Source organism: Mus caroli, chromosome 2 (genome assembly GCF_900094665.2).
Source record: "Mus caroli chromosome 2, CAROLI_EIJ_v1.1, whole genome shotgun sequence".
NCBI classification, from domain to species: domain Eukaryota; kingdom Metazoa; phylum Chordata; class Mammalia; order Rodentia; family Muridae; genus Mus; species Mus caroli.
The window spans coordinates 133,413,116-133,438,974 of record NC_034571.1 but is presented as its reverse complement, the minus strand read 5'-3'; the positions used below and the strand labels follow the sequence as shown (position 1 = coordinate 133,438,974).

At 39.3% G+C, this 25,859-nt stretch overlaps 1 protein-coding gene across 7 annotated transcripts in view; it reads right to left on the bottom strand.

The window, feature by feature from the left end:
• Macrod2 (mono-ADP ribosylhydrolase 2) overlaps positions 1-25,859 on the bottom strand; it is a 1,935,542-nt gene that overhangs the window by 1,302,240 nt on the left and 607,443 nt on the right. For all 7 annotated transcript variants that reach the window (XM_021155700.2, XM_029471903.1, XM_029471913.1 and 4 more), the window contains exon 5: positions 22,471-22,587. In XM_021155700.2, the coding sequence (XP_021011359.1) occupies positions 22,471-22,587 (117 nt within the window). The remainder of the gene's footprint in view (positions 1-22,470; positions 22,588-25,859) is intronic.

Here is a 25,859-nt window from a genome sequence, read left to right as displayed (position 1 = left end):
GGTGCTTCTCTGCCATTCGGTATTCCTCAGGTGAGAATTCTTTGTTCAGTTCTGAGCCCCATTTTTTAATGGGGTTATTTGATTTTCTGGAGTCCATCTTCTTAAAGTGAGCTTGAGGGTTTCATATTTCTGTTTATGCAATCAGAATCCCCCCCTCTCCCCACGTCTATTTTTCTCTGTCTCTTTGTCTCTCTCTGTCTCTTTGTGTCTCTGTCTGTGTGCGTGTGTATGTGTGTGTGTGTGTGTGTGTGTGTGTGTGTGTGTGCAAACATGTGTGTGCATATGAACAACTTTCCTCTTAACAACAGATTCAATGTAGTGCCACAGTATAATTTTGGGGATTTGGACTACTTTGGTATCCAGAGGTTATCTGTCATCTCTTGTTTCATCCAGGAATCCTTCCCATATTTATTGCTTCTAACTAAAATATGAATCTTGAAACCAAGACAGTTACATTTGAATCAAAGTGAATATATGTCAGATTGAGGTATATATGTTGGATACAGAGATTTGAAATAATCCCTAAAGAATGTCTGTCTAATCTAATTCAATGTACTGTTTTGCTTCTTATGATTGGGTCCCTAGGCTGGTTTCAATTCTCCTGCCTCAGAATTAGAGGTGTGTACTGTCATGTTCAGCTACATATTCTGAAAATGATTAAAACTATAAGAAGAGGTATAAGGAGAGCCTTTGAGGGACTAAATATCTATTCTTAAGTTAGGATCAATACATTCGCATGCTTCTGCCATTTGGTATGTGACTCGAAAAAATGCTAGCAAGAAGGTGATCACCATACCAGGAATTGAACGCCAAAGCAAAAACCACATAGAGAGTGCCCATAGGGACCCTGACTTCTAACAACCAACAAGGCATGAACATGGTCATTAAATAAGGATTGGATATCATGAATGGTTCTTCAGGAAAGTCTTGCTGTAAAGTATGAAGACAGTGAATCTCACTGTGTGTAAAACACTGACAGTGGGCTCACAGGTGATGTGCTAACCAAGATGTTTCCAGGTTATGTGGAATAACAAACAGAATTGCCAGTAATCAGCCAATGACATACAATGCCTGAGCTTAGAGGGTGTGTGTGTGTGTGCGTGTGTGTCTGTGTGTGCAAGCAAAGTTTTATGGACAAACCAATCCATTTTAGGTTGCCTGCCTCTTGTTACCACTGGGGAGCCCAGGAGTTGTAACAGAAACCTGTGGCCAACAAAGCTGATCATATTTACTGCCTTATCTTTTTCATAAAAGCTTGTCTATCCTGGCTTATTCTTGTTATAATAAAGATAAAATGTCACAATCAATAGGAAAGGAATGGAAGTGGTATTGCTAGTTAATCCTGTGTTTGTCAAATCCCCAGTACTACATTAAATCATGCAGACACCATTTCATTAACTGCAAGAACAATGCTATGAGGTGGTCACTAGCATTGTGTACCTTTTATAGTTGAGCTTGAATTTTCTGAACATGTAATCTGGTTGAATATAGAGGCCAGGTTTAAGTCAATGTTCCTTGATCTAGAAAAGTCATAACTACTAGGCCATATTTTCTATATGTACCTGAAAGGCCTCACCTTCTTAGCTTTACTCTAATAGAGAATTTAAGGTAATGCTTAACTGAGTATTTTGCTTATGAATTGCTAAGATAAGATCAGAGATGACTGCTCTCTTCTCCTTAGTTCATAGCTGATGCCCTTACTCTCCATCATGAAACTCCAGTGAAAAGAGAATAACCATATTGAAGGTGGTGCTCCCATTTTATTGAAAGTAGTGTTCCCAGAAGGAGCTGCTGAGGAACGTGCCGCTGGTGAGTAGAAGCCACTCTCAAGCCTCGAATATGATCTCACAGACAAAGAACATCAAGGTGACATAACTGCTATTTACTCTACCAAGGATCATTTTTCTCAACCCCACTTAAACATAGACCTTGCCTTTGGACTGCCAGAAATTTTAAAAAAATGACATTATTTTGTGAACAATTAACATGTGCTTGTTGGATAAAATATTCTGTTGAAGCTTGTTCATACTTAGAGCCAACATGAGTTAAAATTGTTGGAAATTTCTCCTATAGGTTATGCAGAGCTGGCTCCTTATTGCCTCTATTCTCATCACTCATAATGCCTGTTCTCTCTGTCTTTGTCTCTGTCTGTCTTTCTGTTTGTTTGTCTGTCTCTGGGGGGGAGGGACCGGAAGGGAGAGGGAGAGGGAGGGAGAGAGAGGGAGAGAGGGAGAGAGGGAGAGAGGGAGAGAGGGAGAGAGGGGGATTGAGAGAAAGATCCTATACCCTTAGAGCTCATTCATTAACCCTCTGGATACAGCAAAAACAGGATGTCCATTTTACATGGCTGCTTTTTGGCTTTAATTAATTAATTAATTAATTAATTTTTAAGAAAATAGCTAGAACTAAATACAATTTGGCAATGTCATACATTGAAAACAGAAAGACACAAACAGTTTTGTAAACTGTAGTATCCTTTCCAACCTTTCCAATCCTACCAACCTGGTCAGGAAGATGAAAAGAAACATTGACCAGGAAAAAACAGAAATCTGAGAAATAATGCATTTCATCTAAATTGTAGGTACTATGTTTCTGCACCTCATTTTGTGAAATCTGTACATAGGATGTCTAAATTGTAGGTACTAGCTTCCTGTGCCCTATTTTGCGGAATCTGTATTGTGATATTATCCATCTATTCACAATATTTTAAGCCATTGTGTTTTCCTAGAATTACCAAATAGGTTAAAATTAGAATACTGAAATGAAAGTGGAACTTTTTTTATTAGATATTTTCTTCATTTACATTTCCCATGCTATCCCAAAAGTCCCCCATACTCCCCCCCACTCTCCTACCCACCCACTCCCACTTCTTGGCCCTGCCGTTCCCCAGTACTGAGGCAGATAAATTTGCACAACCAATGGGCCTCTCTTTCCACTGATGGCCGAATAGGCCATCTTCTGATACATATGCACCTAGAGATACGAGCTCTGGGGGGTACTGGTTAGTTCATATTGTTGTTCCACCTATAGGGTTGCAGATCCCTTTAGCTTCTTGGGTATTTTCTCTAGCTTCTCCATTGGGGGCCCTGTGATCCATCCAATATCTGACTGTGAGCATCCACTTCTGTGTTTGCTAGGCCCCGGCATAGCCTCACAAGAGACAGCTATATCAGGGTCCTTTCAGCAAAATCTTGCTAGTGTATGCAATGGTGTCAGCATTTGGAGGCTGATTATGGGATGGATCCCTGGGTATGGCAGTCTGAGATCGCGTGCTATAGTCTGTGCTCTGCATACTTTCTGCCAACGAGCAGAGATAGTTTGTGATGAGCCCTGCAGACAAGAAAGGGCATGGTGATAAAGTCAATTCATGGAGAATAAAGTAGAATAGAAGAGACTCATTGACCCCACAAGGTTACAGGCACATTGGAAAAAACTAAAACTGGGAAATAAGCTGTTAGAAATTATTTTACAAGGTCAATTCTAGGTTAGTACTTGCTAGATTGGTCAAAAGCCTGAGTGTTAGAAATAACTGTTTAAGAGAGGCCATCATAGCTGTTCTTCATTTCTCCCCAAATGGGAAGAGTATAACAATAGCATCCCAGCCCACAGTAAAGTCACTGACTGAAGCCTGTAAGGTGTCAGTTTATTTGAATTCATCCAATCATTTTTATCCAAATGAGATACTTATTCAAAATAAGAGAATTTGAAAATACTGCAATTTAATTTGTGTGTGTGTGTGTGTTTTTTTTTTCTTCAAGCAGGTTGATCCTGACAAAAGGAGAGAAAAGAAGCAAGAAGGGGCTGAGTCCATCTTGTAGGAGGAAAGGGGCTTCAAAGTATCTGAAGCAAAACCATTAATACTTGAGTTGGTTAACTTCATGAAATTCTGCCAATAACTTTAAAACAGAAGTCATATAGCCCAGAAATACTTGCCCGTTCACCTTTGCTGATGCATAACTCACAATAACCACGGTAAAGAATTAGCTCAGATGAGTAGATTTTTAAAAGTGGTATATTCGTACAAAATGGGAAAAGGATATCTTAGTCACTTTTCTATTCCTTGGAAGAGCTACCATGACCAAGGCAACTTATAGAAGAAAAAAATTATGGAAGATTATAGTACCAGAGAGTGAGTTCATGACCAACGTGGCAGAAAACATGGCAGCAGTCGGGTGGGTCTAGTGCTGGGTCATTAGCTGAGAACTCTACCTTTATCCACTTGGAGTTCTGGGGAGGATAAGAGACGGTAATAGAAGTAAATATAAGCAAAGTACAATAACATATAAAATTATAATGAAACCCACTATTTTGTATGTCAACAAAAATAGAAACAAAGGAATGGATAGATTTCTAATTTAAAATATTTGACAAAAACTAAACATTCTAATACCTAGTTCCCAATGCTTTATGTAGTTTAGGCTCCACTGAAAGTTTAACAAGGCAGTAGTACTTCTTGTATGACCTCCGAATAAGAAAGCCCTGGTGCCCAGATGCAGCAGGAGTTGTAGTGGGCAAGTGAGCTTCCTGGAGAAGGTCTATCATTTTGCTCACTCAGCAAAGATGTGTTTACCTTGGAGAGCCACAGCCTCAGGGGCTTGGATTGCTTCTTGCTGCTGCTGTGCCTTCCCATGTCTGCCATTGCTATATTCCTCATCTATCTATCATGGTGTGATTGGGCTTGGGAAGACCTTCATTGCCTATAGTCTTGTGTGATTGCTTCTTGGGAGACATCCCACTCTACTGAGTTTCCTACTGGGATTTTCTTGCAGATCAACATGAAGATGAACTTTCATAAAATAATACTGTTTAGATGAACTAATGATTTTATAGAATTCTGAATTTGATTTCAATAGTTTTAGGAAGGTAGGGTAGTTGATAGAAAGTTTAAGGAGATGGTTAAATTTGTTTTTCCAGAAAGATATAACAAAGTTGGAACTAAGAGTAGAATATGCCCCACCTTGCAGAACACTGAGGGCTGCATAGGTGGTAAAAGGAGCTAAGTGAGCTTTCACGGGTTATGTGCATGTAATTATAGTTGGAAGAAAAAAAATGGGCTTGGGACAACTTAAGGATCAAAGAAAACATTCACACTAGGTTGGGTCTGAGTTCCTGGATTTTGTGAGCTAGGGATGTGGTTACAGGTCCCGGTATGCACCAACAAAAGATAGGCTTATGAATAGAGAGTAAATAATTCTATTATTAGTGTAAGAATAGAGAATATATGATTAGCCAGTTTAGCTGAACAAGACTTCAAAAGTAAAATATAAAATGGATGTTCTTTGTCTTGGTAAATAAAAAGTGTTGTCAGCTAAGCATAGAAAAAAATCTTGCTACTATAAACTTAGCTTACTTAAACTTTATTAATCAATGACAAAAGAATTGTTGCTTTGGGGTTACAGTGAACTTGTGGAGAAAAAAGATAGGTGAGAAATGTTTAGTTAGGTATGAGGTTCAAAAGAGGAATATATAATCAATAAGCCTCCTGAAATTTCCCTTTGTGTAATGATTTTAATGTTCTTGAAAAATACATTTTTGTGCTGATTGCTTTTGGAGGATATGTAAGTTGTGGCTATGGGGCACTCTTTTTCCTTAATTAGAGAACTCTGTATGAGGCAGTATAAAAGGCTAAGAGAAAAAAGAACACTGCTGGAGTTAAGTCATTAGAGTGTGTACCATCCATCAAATATGCATATGTGTACATATGTATATATGTGAGGTTTGTTGGAGCCTGATTAATGAAGCTTGCTCTATTCACTAAATGTGTGTATCTGTATATGTATGTATGTAAAATGTTTGGAGCTTGCTTGTTGGATCTTTGCTCCATCCATCCACAAAATGCATGCATGTGTATATATGTAAAGTGGTTAGAGCTTGTTTAAGTTTTCCTCATTTACCAAATTGTGTGTGTGTGTGTGTGTGTGTGTGTGTGTGGTTTCCTCCCTTTTTCTTTTCTTCTTCTTGCTGGCCCCCAAAGAATTTAGAGTTCAAAGAGTTTCTCTCTACTCCCAGGGAATGCCAGTCCCATTGAATCAAGCTTTATTCCCTCAGAGAAAAGTCTGCTGAGTGAGCACTTGCTGACTCCACACTCAGCCCTCCTCATTTTACCCCATGGCATCGAAGCTGGCCTTTGACAAAGCCCCATTCTACAACGTCCTGACTTTGATCACAAGAGCAGAAGACAATCAAAAAGCAAAGAATCCCAGTGAAAAAAAAGAGTCTGGCACCCATAAAAGTCAGCCCCTAAGGTACAGGCCGACTTTAAGACTTCATCATTCATCAAGCTGGGACTTATTGCATGTGTGTGCTGCTTCGGTCCATGATGGGTTCTGATGATATTTAAAAAGACTGTAAGATAGTGTGTCTTTAAGATGTCATAGAGATTCTTTGTCCATAGGATCTCAACAAAGTTCTTACAAGAACTACATAATGACAACACTTGTTAATGTATCAGTGTGAACAGGGGAATCTTCACAAAGTCTCACCGCTAAAAAAGAGCCACAGATAGTATTCAATGGCTGAAAAACACTCTGGTTTAGGTGAAAACACCCTGATAGATTATCTGATCCCAAGTGCTTAGCCCTAGACACATATATATATATATATATATATATATATATATATATATATATATAGGAGCAACGCTAAATGGCTTCAGTAGATTATGTATTATTTTGTATGCTAGCTAAAAAAATTTCAATAAAAATGTCTGTGAATAGCATTCAGAAATTTCATACACACAAAGAAATGAGAGAGAGATAAGAGAGAGAGACAGAGACAGAGAGACAGAGAGAAAAAGAGAGAAAGAGAGAAAATAAATCCAAGTGAACTAATAGCAGTGCAATGAACTCATATTGCAGTCTTCATGCTTGTGACTATGGAGACACATAGCATCATATTTATAAAAGCGGAGCTTTGGAGAGTGACCAGGTCAGTTCACTTCTTGTTCTGCCCTCATTAGCTATGAAATCTCAGGAAAGGGATTTAACCTCTTCATGCCTGGCTCTCCTTGTGCCTCCAGTAATAGATAGTATCTACCAAAAATGGTGGTCTTGAGGGTAGCAATGAGGTAGTTTTGCAAAGGGCTTCAGGAGGAGCCCGGCAATCAAGAGCTCTGTGGCTGAGTGATGGCCATACTTTTCTATAGAAGAGCATTTCTCCTTGTAGTAAGACAATCCTTAGGACACTGACACAGTGATTTTTAAGAGGTCAGGACAAGAGCAAGCAAGTCTGCAACAGCAAGGTATGTCCTACAGTATAACATACTAATGAATTGCAACACCTTAGTTCCTACTCATTCACTTAACTGATAAGATTAACCCTCATTATAAAGCCATTTACCAAGCAGAACAATTCAGCACAATGGATCTCTCTCAGGCCCCAGCTAGGAGGATTGAATGGTGATAAGAGAATTCTTCCATCCAGTTCCATCACCTATGAGATCTGCCCAAAGGACAGTGCTATCAAGAGAGTGCCAGAACAAGGTTTCCAAATATAAATGTTGTAGGTTTGTATAAAAACCATACAACACTTCAAAATGCCTTCAATTTAGAAGAATTGTGATTAAATAAGACAGAAAATTGATAATTACATAGCTATATATTTGAATTACCAGAAATTTAGAGGTATAAGGAATCTGTAAAAAGTACATACAATATTAATGGTACAACAAGATAAAAGGCAAAAAGAAACCGGAGTCCTCTGTAGCTAAAGAAACTATATAATTGGAGTGGGGGAGAGTAAAAATAATGATATTGAGTTTCGCTTCCATTTTGGACATTTAAAAATATGTGCTTCATCATATTCTTTGCTCATCTTTAAATCTGTGGTTCTCGTGTCCACAGACACTGTCATGTAGAAGGAAATATATGACAAGTATTTCAAAATTTGCCATAGTACAGAATTTAGTTGTATTAATGGGAAAGCCTACACCAAGGTTTGAAATAGACCCTATGCCTTCATGATAAGTCCATTCTCTATAAAGAAGGACAGATTGCTTTGTGATCCAGCTTGTTTCCTTAGCTCCAGCAGAGACAACTTCTGTTTTGAAAGTTAAATGTGTATGATTGCTTTGTAGATTATGACTATATCAGAGCTCAAATCAGCATGCATTGAAACACCAGCATCCATACTGGAGAATGTATTTTACTGCTGTAAGCAATTCGGTTCACCTAGTAAAATAAGTTTTGCACAGCAAATAGACAGAATGACATTAAATAAATATACACGCCACGAATCTCTCCTATTTCCCAAAGCAGTGAGCCTAAGACTTTTGCTGGCTCTCCAACCTTCATTCTGTTATGATAAAGCACTCTGACCAAAAGCAGCTTGGGGAAAAAAGAGTTACTTGGCTTCTAACTCTCAGGTGACTCTCCATCATTGAGAGAAGTTGGAATAGGAATCACGTATGAATACACCATATATGAATATTACTTACTGGCTTACACTCCGGCTTGCTGACATGCTATTGCTCAACTTGCCTTCCTGTATAGCCCAGGTGTACCTTTCTAGGGATGTTGCCACTCATGGAGGCCTGTGCCCTCCTGTATCAATCATTATTCAACACACTCTCTCACAGACATGGGCACAGACCAGGCTGATTTAGACAATTCTTCAGTTAAGGTTGCTCGCCCCAGTTGTGTCAAGTTGACACTATAAACCAACTAACATACCATATGAATACCCCATACCTGTCCATATAAATTCATATGTATTAATAGTAACTCAAGATTAATTATCTATGAGCAGATAGAATTGAGTAACTGAGGAAAATTCAGGAAAAAATGAAAATTTTGTTTTACTTCCTGCTAGATATTATTTAAGGATGGTCGCAAATGCTCATTCAATGCATCTTCAGATTTACAAAATTTAATGTAGTAACACTTTTCAAACTATAGTATCTTTTACCCTCACATGAGCAGAAGATGCTAAACATGACATTTTCCCCCAAATCATAGTGTACGGTTATCTATTACATGTAAGTATACCACATTCAAAACTATACTTTCAGGAAATGTTAACCCCAACTTATAGACTTCAGGTGCCATGACAAAGCTGGATACTTGTGGAAATGAAATAGGTGTTTACCCATAGGTATTGTTATATATATTATTTTCATATTCCTGCTTAAGACTATTTCTAGACAAATACAGTTTAAGTTGACTGCCTTCCTTAAAATAAAATGTAATTCTCTTTTTTCAAATAATAGTTATCAAACCAGTGACTATATTGCCTTCTTTTCTTCCCCCAAATTACAATTAACTTCAGGGTCCTATATAAAACTGGAAATAGCCTAATTTTCTATGACACACAGAAAAAGAAAATAGATTTTTTTTCATCCTGCTGTATGGTCCTAGTATCCTACTTGTAAAGAACATGTTGTAAAGCTTTATTATTTCCAATAAAGTCTCAATGGTTTGAATACAGAGGAAACACACATCAATATTTCCCTTCTTAACACATTTACAACACGTAAGTAACAGTCATTTGGGCTAGCAGTATCAATCAAAAGGGATGGTCATAAAACACTTCAAACCCATAAAATTACCACTTTATTTTAATGAGATTTCACAATAGTGAAACTTGGAAATCATCTTTGCACATATACTTTATAGAAGTTGAAAAGGATGTCACTGTCTATCCATCAGCTGTACTAGACAGACCAAGGTTTTCTCCCCGAGACACTGAAGTTCTCCATACTTCTTTATTCCTGCTTTACTTCTTGTGAGATGTTACTTAAGCCACAAGGTTTCAACAAATAGGAATTATGTGCAAAGACCTGCAGCATACCTGCAACATTTTTGTGAATGCACCAAATATTTAAGTAGGCTTGACCAGATATTTGTTGATGTTATTTTCTTGTAATTACCAAGCCAGTTAGTAGAGGTACAGCGTGAACAGTGGCGGAGATTCGGTGCAGTCCAGTCAGCTCCTCCACACTAGGGTTAGTTTTCCTCACACATGCACGGGCTCATTATATTTTGGAGCATTTTCCTGGCATATGGTGCCACAACCGTGAGTGAAGTTCTTGCTCTAAAGAAGATTGTGTCTTAGTGACAGAGTCAAATATTCAACCCAACCTAACAAATACATAAAATAATAACCTCTGATGGTGATAAGGACTATGGTATCAACTAAAGCACAGCAGGATGAGTGAGGATTTAGACAAGAATGCCAAATCCACTTGACTGTAAAACAGCTAACCTTCTAGAATTAAAGCTAATCTCAGGGAATTCAGCAGTGCTCTGAATGTTTCAATCATATTAACATATGCATAAAGACAAAGTGATTCTCATCTCCATCTCCACATGGCCAGTGTAGACACAGAGAAGTTAAATACCTGCCTAAACCCAGTGCCTGAATTAGAGTCTAGTGTTAGGTTTCCAATTCCATGTCCACAGCTACTTTGTACAGTTTGTATGTCAATGGGAGAGACATTCCAAAGAGGAACACTATTCATTCAAGGTGAATACCAGAGATATTTTACCTCTCATAGGCTACACATAAAACCTCCACTGGAAAGAATACTGAGCCACAGATGAATAATAGCCTGATGATGTAATTTCCTGGAACAGATACATTGTATACGCGCTTGTTATCCTGAGAAGCCATTTGACTCATTTCTGCTCAATTTAACTCAGTTCTACAACTATGAGGTATGTGACTGTTTTACAACCCATTCTCTTCCAAAAGGCACACAAAACACATGCTACATTCTAGAAAGCCAATGTTCATTTAATCTGCTATTCACTAATGTTGTCTGCAAAGAATAACTATACAAATTCTTTCTAGCCTTAAGATACTTTGAAATTTCTACCCCAAACTAACCAGGATGGGAAAAGTGTGCTACTATTGACAACAGAGAACTTAAGGGAAGTTTAGACATCCATACCTACTTGATGTAAAATTCTGGCTTCTTCTATAGCTACAGACTCAGCTGTAAGAATTGTTTTAACTATTCAATGTTCGGTGACCTGCTTATTGTAAGGATTGCATCTCAATGCCATATTTTGCAAGCAATGGATAGAATCAAGAGGAAGATGAATGAGTAGTATAATTTGAAAACAACAGGCAAGAAATGTCCTGGGTATACTGAAGGAAGACCTTTTCCTATTAGCCTGTCAAGCAGAGACTCCTCCTTCAAGTTACCTACCAATAGATTGTATGGGGAATTCCAGAACTCTCCTTTCCATCAAGCCACTTCCAAAGTCAAACTCACAATCTCCTTCTTTCCTAAACAACCACACAAACTCCTGACTTCCACATTCACAAGGCATGTTACAGTACAGTGGGGTAGTCAATGTCAGCAGAGTGGGAAAGATGAAAGACGGCATGTTTGTGCTCACGTCATACCATGCCACATGAAAGACTAACTAATATCATGGCATGAAGACAGTCAACAAGCCAGGCAAAGAAAAACAGGAGTTTGGCATCATGTACCATTAATGTAAGGAAGCAAGCCTAAGCAGCTATACAGGAAGGGTTCCCAAGCTAACCCTTTGCCATGCACAGACCTTCAAATGGATAAGCAGACTCCAACAAAATACAGACACGATTCTACAGGGAACTTGGAAAATACAGTGAAGGCTTTTTCTTGTGGGTTTTTTTTTTCACTAAGCAGAATAAACACAGAAAGAGAAATAAATCCTTCCTCAAAATGTCACAGGTAGGAAGGGGAAAGCTTCAGAGGGCCTTAGGAAATTATAGGGCTTTCACAAATAGCATATGATTAGAAATGGGGCAAGTGCTGGGTGGTTCTGAAAACTGAAGGAGCTAATGGGAAACACACCACCTGGCACAGCAAACAGACAAGAAGAGCACTGCTGCAAATGTAAATAGAACCTACCTACCGCTGCTGCTGCTCTGCTTCCCTTGTAGCCTTAGCACAGGGGAGAAGCTAAGCTGATTCCCCTTCCACCTTTGGAAGCACTGCTGCAAATGGGAACAGCAGTCCCTGTCAGTGAGTAGCATCTCGGCGACCAGCATAATGATAAGACAATAATCAAGGAGTAGGTAAATAGTAATGCCAGTGGTGTGTTTTCACTGGATGTGTTCTTTTCAATACTTCTTTACTACATGAGGTTTAGCTCTCTCCCTCTCCTCTCCTCTCCTCTCCTCTCCTCTCCTCTCCTCTCCTTTCCTCCCCTTCCCTCCACTCCCCTCCCCTTCCATCCCCTCTCCTCTTCTGCCCTCCCCTCCCCTCCCCTCTCCTTCCATCCCCTCTCCTCCTCTGCCATCCCCTCCCCTCCTTCACCTTTCCTTCATCTCTCCTCTCCTTCTCCTCTCCTTCTCCTCTCCCTCTCCTCTCCCTCTCCCCCTCTGTCTCCCTTTCAATCTCTCCAATCCCCTCATTGACACTATCAGTTCTTTACCTATATGCTACCAATGTAAGAAGTACGGTAACACTCTGGTTGCTGCATTAACATCTGATGACTGAATTAACATGAATCTCCAAACTTGAGTAACAAACGCCATCTCCTAGTTTCAGAGGCTGAGAATTCTGGAAGGACTTAGCAGGGTGGCTTTGGCTCAGGATACTGCTTGATGTTGCTGTCAAACTCAGGAACACAGACACCTGAAAGTCTGACAGAAGCTGCAGAGTGTAGTGCCAAGGCCGCTGCATGGTTGTTGTTTGGCTATGCCAGATCCATTTCTCGGCTCACCCACACTGTTGCTTCAGCTCTAGCTACTCACCACATGGATCTTTCCAGAGACGGCCTGAGGTCCCTCAGATTATTAGCTTGTTTTTCCTTTCTTCAGTGCTTCCTATGATATGAAACTTGCTATCTTACAAAGAGTACACCATGGGGTACTGATTTTCAATAAAAAGTGACAGTGTTCTGAGCCCCAGAACATGAGGATGAATTTATTTAGAAAAAAACAAAAAAAAAACCCAAAAGGATCTTTGTAGATAGATGTAATTGAGGATCTCAATAACTAGAGAGAGGAGATAGCTTAGAGTGAACCCTAAATCTAATGACAAGGGACCTTAAGGAAATGACACAGAGGCAGGGAAAATAACATATGAGGAGAGAAACAGAAACTGGAGATTATGTGCCTTGACCCAGGAATGACTTGGACTCACAGAGAGTTGGAAAAAGCCAGCATGGACTTCCTCATAAGCCCGTAGGAGGCATCCACCCACATTGCTGTCTTTCCTATCTCTGCTCTCCAGGACAGAATGTTTGTGCTGTTTACAGACATGGAGTGCTGTAACTGGTCATGGTAGCCCTAGGTGAACAGCAGGGAGTGGTGGAAAGACAGAGAGCTCACACATGGAGGCCTGCATCGTTTTAAACATAAGTTCAGCAATCCCCCACCTTAGACAGATCCTGTTCACTCAAAGGACATCAGAAAGTCCCAGCTGCTCTCAGAGTGGAGTGGGAGATTATGTTTACACCTCTAAAGAAAAAATGTTGATGGGTTTGCAGGCATGTCTGATGTCTGTCAAAATGACTTTTGAAGGATGTCTTTCCTCTGCAGGGAAGCTACTGTACTTCATTAAGGATAATGAAGAATTCTCATTATGTCATAGAGGTGATTTCCATGTTTTCTCAGATACCTGAGATAATGCTGTAAGACTCTGAGGGACTAATGTGGAAAACCTCACCAGGGAAGCTCATGGTTTTATCAATGCTGTGGAACTTATCAAGACTACTATCATCAGTGATGTTGCAGGTGTACTGTGAGAGGTGATTGAGGAGATGGCTACAGTCTTATAATATACAGTGCTTATAATAGTGTTAGCATGATCACAGAGCACATTTCTAACAAAAAGGTCACTACACCGTGATGTGAGGAACTCCAGCTCTGCGCTTGTGTTTGCCAGTTACTATAAAATCCTGGGAAAGACTAAGCCATCATCCTGGGCTCCAATTTCCCTAGCTGTGAAAATATAAGGTGATCAATAAGTGATCATTTAAATGATCATTAAAACTCCTGTCTGACCCTGATTTGTCACAGCAATCCTTTCATTACCAGTAAAACCTAGGCTGGAACGATTGTATGTATGTATCTAGATGCATACATGCTTAGACATCAGAACAAAGACAAGATAAACCAACTGTAAGGAAAAAAGAACACAAGGAGAATTCCCTGGCTATCTTCCTTCTCATTTTGTGTAAGCTGACTTTAATTCAGGGGTAAAGAGTTTTCTTTTGTCTGCAATGGTTTTTCATTGAGCAAGCGGCAGAGCTCTCTGCGCAAATATCACACCCACAGGGATGCCTTCCCTGACCACACAGGAAAACTTCCTCTTCACCTTTCCACTCTGGTAGCTTGCTCTAGCCTCCTGCTAGTTTCCACTGCCCTCTAAAAGTCCTCAGTTTTGTACAAATATGTTCATTGTCTGGCTCTCTTAGTTTGAACGTCAGATCTAAGTGACCAGGATTTCTATGAAATAGTTCTCTACTTTCTAGAAGAGCCCCCCCCCCCAAGGTCAGAACAAGCACCCAATAAAAATAGGTTGAACAAGCAAATGAAGTACGCCAATTATTTTACAACTACCAATAAAGTCACATCTCTCTCTAATGTCTTATATTATTAAGACACAGTTCTATGTCTATTCCTCACAGACTCTAGCAAGATAGATACCGTGACCCAGAGATAATCATGGACAAGGAAAGACATGCTCAGAGGTTAAAGGACTTCACAATGTAATTAGAATATCAAGTTCAGGACTTTCCAGATCGACCTTGAAGTTCAGTGCCACACCATGGAATCAAGTGTTTATTCCACAGTGTATAGTTAGCTCTGTCAGTGTTTCTAAACCAATTCATAAAGTGGACCAACATTTAGTTTTTAAAATTAGTGATTAATTGCTAAGATAATTAATACATGTAGAAATTATTCCATGTTGCTGCTTTTTAATCAAATCATGTATGTTAGTGACAGCCAGAGGAATATCTTAATGTATGGGGAAAATCATTTAACTCGGTGCTTGCTACTTATTTCTGAAAGTGTATTCTGCTGTCTCTGCACATTAATGACCATGGCCCTGAGATTAACCTCTCCTGTTTGCTTGTGCCTGACCTCAGACTATCCTAAATTACTCAAAGCCATTCTGATGGCTTTAATTTATGAGGACACGTTAACATATTCATCTTTTAAACCTTGAAAATGATTATCCCTGTACAACCGTGGCTCTCTTTTTAATCTTAGCTGATAACTCTGATTAAACACATCCACAGGCTGATTACCCCCACTGTGGTTAATGCCAGTGTCGCTGCTAACTACTTATGTCACAGCAGGAATTGCCTTCAAGAGCACATTTACATTATTACTTGGAATTGATTTACACTGTTATTTCCTATTGATCATATGGGGGGGGTATAGACAGGGTCCTCTGAAGGCCAGCTAAGGCAGCAAATGATGAAAGAAAGTTCAGGCTTTGTTCTACACCTATCTGGTAATACAGTAACAAATGTACTGGTTGCTTTCAAAATGTAGATATTTTCAAAAATACTAATATTAGAATAGATTGGTCATCAAATTGCTTGGTAAGAGAACCTACATTATTCCAGTGTGTCTAAAAAGGGAGAACATGTGTAAAAGATACATGTGTGGCCAAACATATTTAAGTATTTGTCTTTTTGTACTTTCTTTTACTGCTAATACCTTTCATCAAGAGGCGTGCTTGGGACCCACAGAATGGTTTAGCAGGTAAGAGTTCTTGCTGCTCAAGCCTGGTGACAGGAGTTCAAGCCCTGCTTTGTTCAGTATGAAAGGAGAGAACTGACCTTCGAAAGCTGGTTCTCTGACTTCCACATCTACAGCAAAGCCACAGCATGCACACACCCATGTTCTCATGTTCTCTTTATTCTGTTCCCTTTTTTAATAGTAGTAAAACTTATTAAAGTTTCATGAAAAGAAGCATGCTGGGTGATGTGATGTCATGCTGAGGACAGCAACAGATTTAGCTTTACATATTTCTGAACTGCAGAGCTCCATCTTGAGAGTGGTTGTGTTGGTTTCTAACAGTTTCCCTAGTGATGAGGAGAGAAAGAACACAGGCTATTGCTAATTCTCCCAGCAAGTATGCATGAAGAGCCTATTCTTGTGCCAGATGCTATGTATCCCAAGGATCTATGAGACTTCTATGACTCTGCCCTCCTTAAACTGTAATGTCAGGGAGGACAGGCAAGGAAGAGCTAAGCAAATATTGGCAGTATTACTAACTGTGGAAATACTACAAAAGAAAAGAAGAACATTCCAGAATTCTCTTCCAAGGATTCTATTCTATTCTATTAAGCAAAACGATGATGTCTGTGTTACACAGCCAGGAGGGTGACAGTAAGATGGCTATTTGTTATTTGACTCCCCTGTAGGGCAGTGGCCCTCAAACTTGAGCATTCATTAGAGTTAAGAGTTTGCTGAGCCACAGCGCTTCTAACTCCATTTTTTTTTTCTGGAATAAGGCATGATGATTTTCTTTGAAAATGCATTTCAATACTACATTAGAGAAATCTAAATATTTCTCAATTCTGCATCCATTGTGAGGCTCAGTAAGAGGATACATCCACCACTCCCCACCTAAGGAGAGAACTGTGGATATGGAAGCTAAAGTCCTAAGGAAATGAATCAGGAAAGGTGTTTATGAAGAACAGCCACATCCTCATCTTCAAGAAACACGGTGATGACTTTATGTTCTTCAAGAGCTGTTTTTTCTCCTTAAGTAACAGGCCATTTAATTATGGAACTGGCTTATGAGAGCCCTCAGGTCTCCATCAAAGGCTGCAGAGTCACACTCCTCCCAGCATGTCTACTTTCCTGCTTTCACAATCAAGCCCCTGCTGGGAGAGCTCCCGATGGCCGAAATCAGGGCACTTTCCACAGTGGACTAACGCAGAACCACCTTTGGAGTTACTTACTCCCAATTATGAATTTCCTCAAGCCTGAAGGCCCCCTTCCAGCACATTAGGTAGCCACACTGGGAGAGGCAAGGGATGGAGACTTATGGCCCAAACTCTGGTGATTTAAACTAACTGTCCCTACAGAGACTTGACTTATTCACTTCTTAGTTCTAGTTCAATACAGAGGCTTTTTTTTCCTCATCAGTAATTTTTTGTCCAAGATGGTCTAGATACATGAAATACTTGAAGAGGCTCAGATCATCCTCCTAAATACACATTTACTTGAGGCACAATACACAAGGACAGTCCCAGGAAATAGATAGCAAGTCGGTATTTTTCTGCTTTGTCAACTCTGATCAACTACATATACTTAAAATACAATAAATATACTTTTTGACAAAGTATGCCTTTTTAAAATATAAAGATTGCTACAGACTAGGTCTTAATAAACGACCACAGAATAGATAGCACATGATTCAGACATGTCAATTATACTACCCCTACAGGAATTAGTCAACTCAGTCACACCATAATACAGCCATAAACACTATAAGAACCAATCAGCCTAGCTGGCATCGAATAAAACTTTATTTACAAAAGCAGGTAGAAGGACTGTATTACACTGCCAGTGACACTTCACTTAGATCCTGGCCTCTACTCTGGATTTTACTTGTTACTGGGATCAGCATATTTGATTCATCTATACCTGAATTTTTATTTATGTTGGAAATAAAGTATCCTTACTTGTCTTATTGCTTCTTCATAAAACTTCAAAAGACTGACAACCTTTTCTTTCCGGGTACTACTATTTCTTGATGCAGACACCAGAGAAGTACTAATTACTATCAACAGTACCTTTTAAGCTACTATTATCAGATTATTACTGTAGCTAGGAATAGAATAAGGATACTAACTAATACCACTCATTCAAACAAATTATGTAACTAACATTAACTCCATTTTTAAGGAATATTAGCATAACTTTTATGTCTAAGCTTTCATCAATTGTCATTTTTCCAGTTTTAATAAATACTTCATTTGACACATATTTCTCCAGTATCTGTAATGTATAAGGAAGATGCACCAATGATCTGGGAAGACTTCTCAGAGAATAAAGTGCTTGTCACACAATCAAGACCTGAGTTTGATACCATGTAGCCATATAAAAGAGCTAGTTGTGAAGGTTCCCAGTGGTGCAACACTGGAGGACTGAATACAGAAGAATCCCTTGAACCTGCTGCTGGTCATCCAGCCTGGCCTTCTCAGTGAGCTCTCAATCAATAAGAATTGTTACCTTAAAAAATAAGGTAGATGATTCCTATGGAACAAAACATGAGACTCTCCTCTAGGTCCATATATACACAATTATGAAATATATATGTCAAGCCAAAGAAGCATCATGTAAAATGTTAACATGTAACACACTGAATGGAAAAAAGGTCACTTGTAGTTGAAGCAATAAGAGTATCATTCCTAACAGAGGTGATATCTAAGTTGATTCTAAAAGGTAAGTGGAAAAGATCAAAGAGTGAGCTTTCTAGACAATCACAAACTTACAGAGATGCACAGAATCAAGTTGGGAGCAAGTCATACCATTCAAGACATTTTAAATGGTTCAAGATATAGCAGTGCATTGTGGGAAGCCAAAGAAAATTAAGTTAACTTTAATTAAGAAAAAAAAAGCTGTCCAAGGATTGGAGTTTATTTTCACTAATTCTTTCAAGAAATACCTCTCAAGCCTCTTTATATGTTGGACAATTTTAGAACCTGTATAGATATAACAAAACAAAGAAAATAGATCCCAAGCTCAAAATCTACATCCTCATTCTGCTATGGGGAGACATTACCAAAAACTATAAGTAATAATAATCTATATTAGAAGTTAACATGCTACAGTACAATATGCTACAAATGAAGCAGAGGAGTCAAGATTATTACATCGGCTAAGATGACACCTGAGGTTGCAGTTAACTGGAGTGTGAAGAACATAAGAGAAGAAGTCATGAAGATGTCTAGCTATCTCCAGACAAGGCGATAGTAGTGTATAGGACTGAGGATCAGCAACAGAGCCTATGAAAAAACACAGCAGACAAGAAATATCCCAAACATTCACAGCCTTGCCATAACTGAAATAAGAGGACATGGACTGCAATAGCACCATGCAAAATGAATCACAAGATGGAAGGTTTGAGAAGCAAGAGTCACGGCTAATACACTATATTCTCCAGAAGTAAAGGTCCTGAACAAAGTCATTGATTTGACACTATTTTTATATATTAAGCAATCATAAAATTGGGACACTGTGCCACATGTTGCCAATATAACAATGATAGTGGTAGATGGACTTTTCCTGGGCAACTGAGACAGAATTGAATAGTTTGGAAGGAGATGTAGTAGAGTGGATGGAATCTCACATGAGCATCTAATGACTCTCTCCACTTCTTCTACTATGAAGTATAGTCAACAGGACCAATCTTGAGAGCCTGTTGTGGATTTATCATGACTTCTCTATTTATAATGGTAATGACTGTTAGGCTTGTAGGACAGAGTTCTACAACAGAGAAATGTAAACACCCTTCATGTGAAAAAGTGTCTATACAGACATACACACTGAAAGGTTTTTACAAATCTAAAAACAAGTCTAGTCTCACAGAAGGAACCATTCCTTCAAAATTGAAATTACATAAACAGCCCTTTGTACACTTCCTAAAAAATAGCTTTCAGTGCAATTCCAGATAGTATTCTTGCCACCCATGACTTCTTTTGAGAAAAGTGATTGGTTAGTTTTGTGCCAAAAGAAACCATTCAAACATTCAGGCAGCAAAGGAAAGAGAAAACATACAGGGGCTTTTCATTCCACCCATCATGATAAGTCACAGAACACAGTCTACAAGAATAATTAATTCAAATACAACCATTCGTGGATAAATTAATTTAGGAAGCATAGGAAAGCAGAGAGCAGTCCAAAATGACCAATATTGCCTGTAACCCAGACAAAATCATTTTCAAAACAAATTGCTGGTGCGTGAAGATATCATCACTTGTGGCTGGATGGCTGGCTTTAGTACCCCTATAATGATGAACCCACTGTCTCAGAGGACAGATAGGAGCTAGTCTCTGCTGTCAAACTGTCACCGAATTATTAAATATGGAAGGGAAAATGACCCAAACAGTATGTAATGAGCTCCCTTTTCATTCTCTCACTACAAAAGCACATCTGTGGATTGTTAATGACTCTGAAATGGAGGGACCAAATTGATGAGAAAGAAAACTATCTCTCAGGGATAGGGAAAAGGGAAATGAACACATACAATGTTTATAAAGCATAATTTAAGATACAAGGCCTTGGGAAAGTACTAGCAAACTGTATAAAGTGGAATACAAGTGTGAGCAGTTGTTACTCAATTTCACATTCCCTCTACCATTTTACCATCAATCATTAATCTTTTAAAGTACACAGAATTATCAAGACAGTTTCATTGACAGCACATATCTGATTTTTATGTAGCAATGCTGCCATGCTGGACTGCTATTTTCTATTCCACTGGACGATTCTTTATTAGATATGCTGTCTTAGTTAAGGATAATGCTGCTGTGACCAAGCACGATGACCAAAAGTAACTTGGGAAGAGAAAGGTTTATTTTGCTTATAGTTCAATATCACAATTCATAATCAAAGAAAATCAGGGCAGGAACCTGGAAGCCGGAGATGACACAGAGGCCACGGAGGAGTGCTGCTTACTGTCTTGCTCCCTGGAGCTTACTTGACCTGCTTTTTTATAACATTTACAACCACCAGTCTACAGCTGATGCCACAGAGATGGGCAGAGTATTCCAACATGAAGCACTAACTAAGAAAATTCATGACAGTCTTGTCTGTAGCCTGATGTTATAAAGATAATTTCTCTGTTGAGGTTCCCTCTTCTCAGATAACTCTAGTTTGTGTTAAGTTGACATAAAACCTAGCTGGCACTCATATCCTTGAGGTGCAATATAAGGACTACAGTAGGAATTTCAGCTCACTGGGGTTCCATGCTGAGTCCTGCTGGTTGATTCTCCATGTATAGAGCCTTGGGCCACTAGATCCACTTGCTTCAGAATACTTCTGAAAGCCACATCCATACATCAGCTCAAACACAGGGTTCAAATATGGCAACTTCTACCACATCCCACAGACATATTGATCCCTGTACCTTGATGCTTGATACTATCTAAATTCTCAATAACTCTGAAATAAATTGAATGGCAGTCAGTGGAAATGTAGTCTCTTGTATACAAGGATGTCAAATAACAACTAAGTTAAAAAAAAGCTTCCTACATTTCTTAAATAATACCTATAGACCATCATTTTTACTTGATCATGTGTAGAAATTCCAAGTTTATCTGTGTTCATAAAGCTCAGAGTGGAAGAATTTTGATGTCTGTTTTCATACAGAGAAAATAGTGAATTTCAAAGACCACCTTACTTATTACTTGGTCTTAAAGTGGCTGATCTGCTCATTCTCAGGATGATAGGTCAGCTGCCTCAGACAGGTAGCATCAGGTTAGACAGATTAAAGAGTGGCCTTTGTCAACATGGGCTATATAATCCCAGAAGAAATTCACCTTTAATACTCAAGATCATGAGTTCTATTGGTCAAAGTGAGAACACACACACCTTTTAAACTTTTCTTTAAAATAAAGTGCTCTATGTCACCATTAACAGATAGCCTTGGGTAGCTCATTTCTATACACCCTGTCCATACAGAATCCAATAATATCCCACAAATTATGCTGTACCTTCTGAGCTCATGCTTTCTTCACTAATAAAAGACAAGCAAAAGTAGCTTTGCCTTCACATAAAATGTGCTCATAGATCAAGCAGTATCCTAAGAAGCAAGTACAGAGATTAAATTTGAGTCGAAATTTCCAGGCCAGTGCACACCTTAATAGTGTAGCACAGCCCCGCCCTCCATCCCCGGGCCCTGGAAATTATATAATTTTAAAAGGAGCACCTTTAATCACTTCTCTCATTGTTTATTCTATACTACCTACCCAAGTCAGCTAAACACTCAAGCAACAAGGTCAGTCAATTGCAATGCATTTTTTTCTATTAAAATATAATAGAAAATTTGACCATTCCACATTCAAAGAGCAAATACATTCTCAAACTGACAACTGCATTCCACTTGCTTCTCCTGAGAGTTGAGTGTGACAGATGCCTGGGCTGTAATTGCCAATCAGCCTTTACATGGCAGCTGAAAACACAATACATCACTTTGATCTCCTTTGCTCTGAACACATCCACAATCAGGAAAGGCGAACAAGGAATGAGAAATTGGCATTATTTCCAGAAGCTGTCATTGGTGGTGCTTAAATACTGGAACGTATATTTTCCCCATATTTTTATTTCTCGGTTTCAGAGACACTGTTAAAAAAAAAACTGAACAACCAAAATTTTCTATACTTAATCACACAAATAAACATGCACCTACACACTAAATTTGACTGTAAGTATATTTAATTAAATTCCACTTCAGCGGTCTCCTTTTCTAGATATTCTTTTGAAGAAAAATAAATAAATAAAAGGCGAGGTTGGCGCTCTCAGCTATTCTGAAAGGAAGTTCAGGCATGCAGTACTCACACTTTGCAGGGAGGTCGTAGCCACATGTGATTTTTGCATGTCCAGTCTCACAGCCGTTCAGGTTCCGACACTCAGCTAACAAACAGGGGCCAGCAGCTCTGTGAATACAGCCATCCACTAGGGGAGAGAGATAACAAACTTAGCCTATGTTTGACCTTTAGGAAATAAATGTATAAACAAACATGAGAAAAAAAGAACTCAATTTCTTCCTCCTCAAACCATAGCTTCATGTAGGAAGACTCATGGTGAAGCGGTCTCTCTCTCTCTCTCTCTCTCTCTCTCTCTCTCTCTCTCTCTGTGTGTGTTAAACAAATGTAGAAAAGCAATGTAAGTGGTGTGCTGGTTTCCTGTTAACATTCCCATGGGGTGGAAGAGCCCCTGACAGGTGAAATAATTTCAAAAGGGTAGGCACTCTCTGCCAACATCCAATCTCGGTGAAAACAGTGTTAGGAAGAGATGCTGTTTCTTCTGAGCTGCTAAGTGTATTTCCCAACACACCCCTGGTATCAAGTGAGGTTATGAAGGCATGTGTGTACTTCTCAAAGGGAAGATGGGAAAAGCAAGGCTCCCCAAAACAAAACGAACCACCACACAACTTTGTGCTTCTCACCGGAACCAAGTCAGACACGATCAGCTTCTTGCAAGATAAGACCTGGGTGGCCCAGGAGCAGATGTGCTGTTCTAAGCACCTGGAAGACCATGTACCTGGCTTGCTTGCCACAAAGCAAAGCCTGAAGCAGTGGCAGCTGTTCTTACTTAGCTAAAGAGGCAGCTTTCTGCCCTCAGGCAGCCTGAGCTGGATCTTCTCCTTTGGGCCCCTTTGCATCCAGGCATCCTGGCAAGGAGCACCAAGCTGCTTTCATTAAAAGCCAGCACCTTCTGTGATTGGATTGGAAGTTAAGGCTAAAGTAGAGGACTAAAGACTCATGTACATTTGAATTAGGAACTTGAAAATCTGTCTGCTTAGTCAGTTTTGAGTAAGTACTGCTCTATGGGCCAAAAGAAAAAGTTCAAGTTTGTGAACCAAGACAAGTTAAGAGTCATCTAAAATTACTTAATTAGTTAAATCTTAATTAATTAAAAATGGGAGAGCAAGCAGAGTTTCCTCTAGAAATGTGGACACCACCCCCACCCCACAGTCACCCCACTCCATCATACAACTGATAATGACTCTTCCTTTTTTCAACACAAAGCTAATATTGGACAGACTTTAGTACTGACGGGACAACCTGCCTAATATCTAACTTGGCTTCTATTGCCACAAACTGTCACCAAGGCACCACTCTTAGCTGCACAAATGTCCAAAGGCAGAGGCTTCTCCAGGCTTGCCTGCTTTACCACTTACACACCTATGGTGTTTGATACCAAACACAGCCCTCAAAGACCTCATATCGAAATGAAGGTATTCCAGACTACTCTCAACTGTCACCCTTCAAGGACCCAGGGTGATGTCCACACTGTGCTCTCACCAGCCACAGGCTGCGCTAAGCTCCACTTTATAAGAAATTGGTATTAGAGGCGCAGCTTCACATACTTGTGCAGGAATTTAAGGACTTCTCACAAGACTTTTACATGAAAATGCCTGGTTTAGAATACAGTGACACTGACGCAAACTATCTTGGTTTGGTTTCTAATTCTGTGATAAAAAAAAAACATGACCAAAAGTAAATTGAGGAGAAAAGCATTGATTTCATCTTACACTTCCAGGTAACAGTCCAACACTGAGGGCTAAACACAGGCCATGGAGGAAACCTCTTTATGGGTTTGCTTGGTTTGCTGTCTTTTTTTTTTTAATTAGGTATTTTCTTCATTTACATTTCGAATGCTATCCCAAAAGTCCCCCATGCCCTCCCCCCGATCCCCCTACCCACCTACTCCCACTTCTTGGCCCTGCCATTCTCCTGTACTGAGGCATATAAAGTTTGCAAGACCAATGGGCCTCTCTTTCCACTGATGGCCGACTAGGCCATCTTCTGATACATATGCAGCTAGAGACACGAGCTCCAGGGGTACTGGTTAGTTCATATTGTTGTCCCACCTATAGGGTTGCAGGTCCCTTTAGCATCTTGGGTACTTTCTCTAGCTCCTCCATTGCGGGCCCTGTGATCCATCCAATAGCTGACTGTGAGCATCCACTTCTGTGTTTGCTAGACCCGGGCATAGCCTCACAAGAGACAGCTATATNAGGGTCCTTTCAGCAAAATCTTGCTAGTGTATGCAATGGTGTCAGTGTTTGGAGGCTGATTATGGGATGGATCCCTGGATATGGCAGTCTCTAGATGGTCCATCCTTTCATCTCAGCTCCAATTTTTGTCTCTGTAACTCCTTCCATGGGTGTTTTGTTCCCAATTCTAAGAACAGCAAAGGGTCCATACTTTGGTCTTTGTTCTTCTTGAGTTTCATGTGTTTGGCAAATTGTATCTTATATCTTGGGTATCCTAAGTTTCTGGGCTAATATCCACTTATCAGTGAGTGCATATCATGTGAGTTCTTTTGTGATTGGGTTACCTCACTCAGGATGATGCCCTCCAGGTCCATCCATTTGCCTAGGAATTTCATAAATTCATTCTTTTTAATAGTTGAGTAGTACTCTATTGTGTAAATGTATCACATTTTCTGTATCCATTACTCTGTTGAGTGACATCCGGGTTCTTTCCAGCTTCTGGCTATTATAAATAAGGCTGCTATGAACATAGTGGAGCATGTGTCCTTATTACTGGTTGCTTTCTTATACAAACCAGTATTACCTCTTAGGGATGTCCACAATGGACTGGGCCTATGTTAATCAAGAAAATTCCCAATAGGCTTACCTATAGTTTGATTTTTATGGAAACAGTTTCTAAGGTTGAGGATCTCTTCTCTCAGATGACTCTAGCATGTGTCAAGTTGCCAAAACCAGGCCAGCTAACATACAGTATAGTCACAGTTTTATATATGCACATTTGTACATATACATATGTATATTCTCAAAAGATGAGATTAAGGGATAAGGACCAGACAGAGACGACTATTATGAAAAAAATTATATTCAAATTTCCCTGTGCTTGATATTTTTTACAAGTCCTTCTATGAAATAACATTAAAGGAAGACTTTTTTTTGCCAAAGAGATAGTTACTTGGTTTGAAATAGATAACTAAAATAGGATTTGTGAGTGCTTAATCATATGCTGTCAAATTTGTGAGTTATTTAGATTGCAGCCTAATGCAGTTTGTAGACATCTAATTCTTAAAAATCTCCATGGTTATACACACATTCCTGATTGAGTTAGGGTAATGCCAGTGTAGCTGAAGAGCTATTTAATAATAATGACTACAGCTTAAATGTATCGAATGCATCTGTGTCCCAGACATTACACCAAGGACAACCTTCTAAAGTGGATACTAATTGT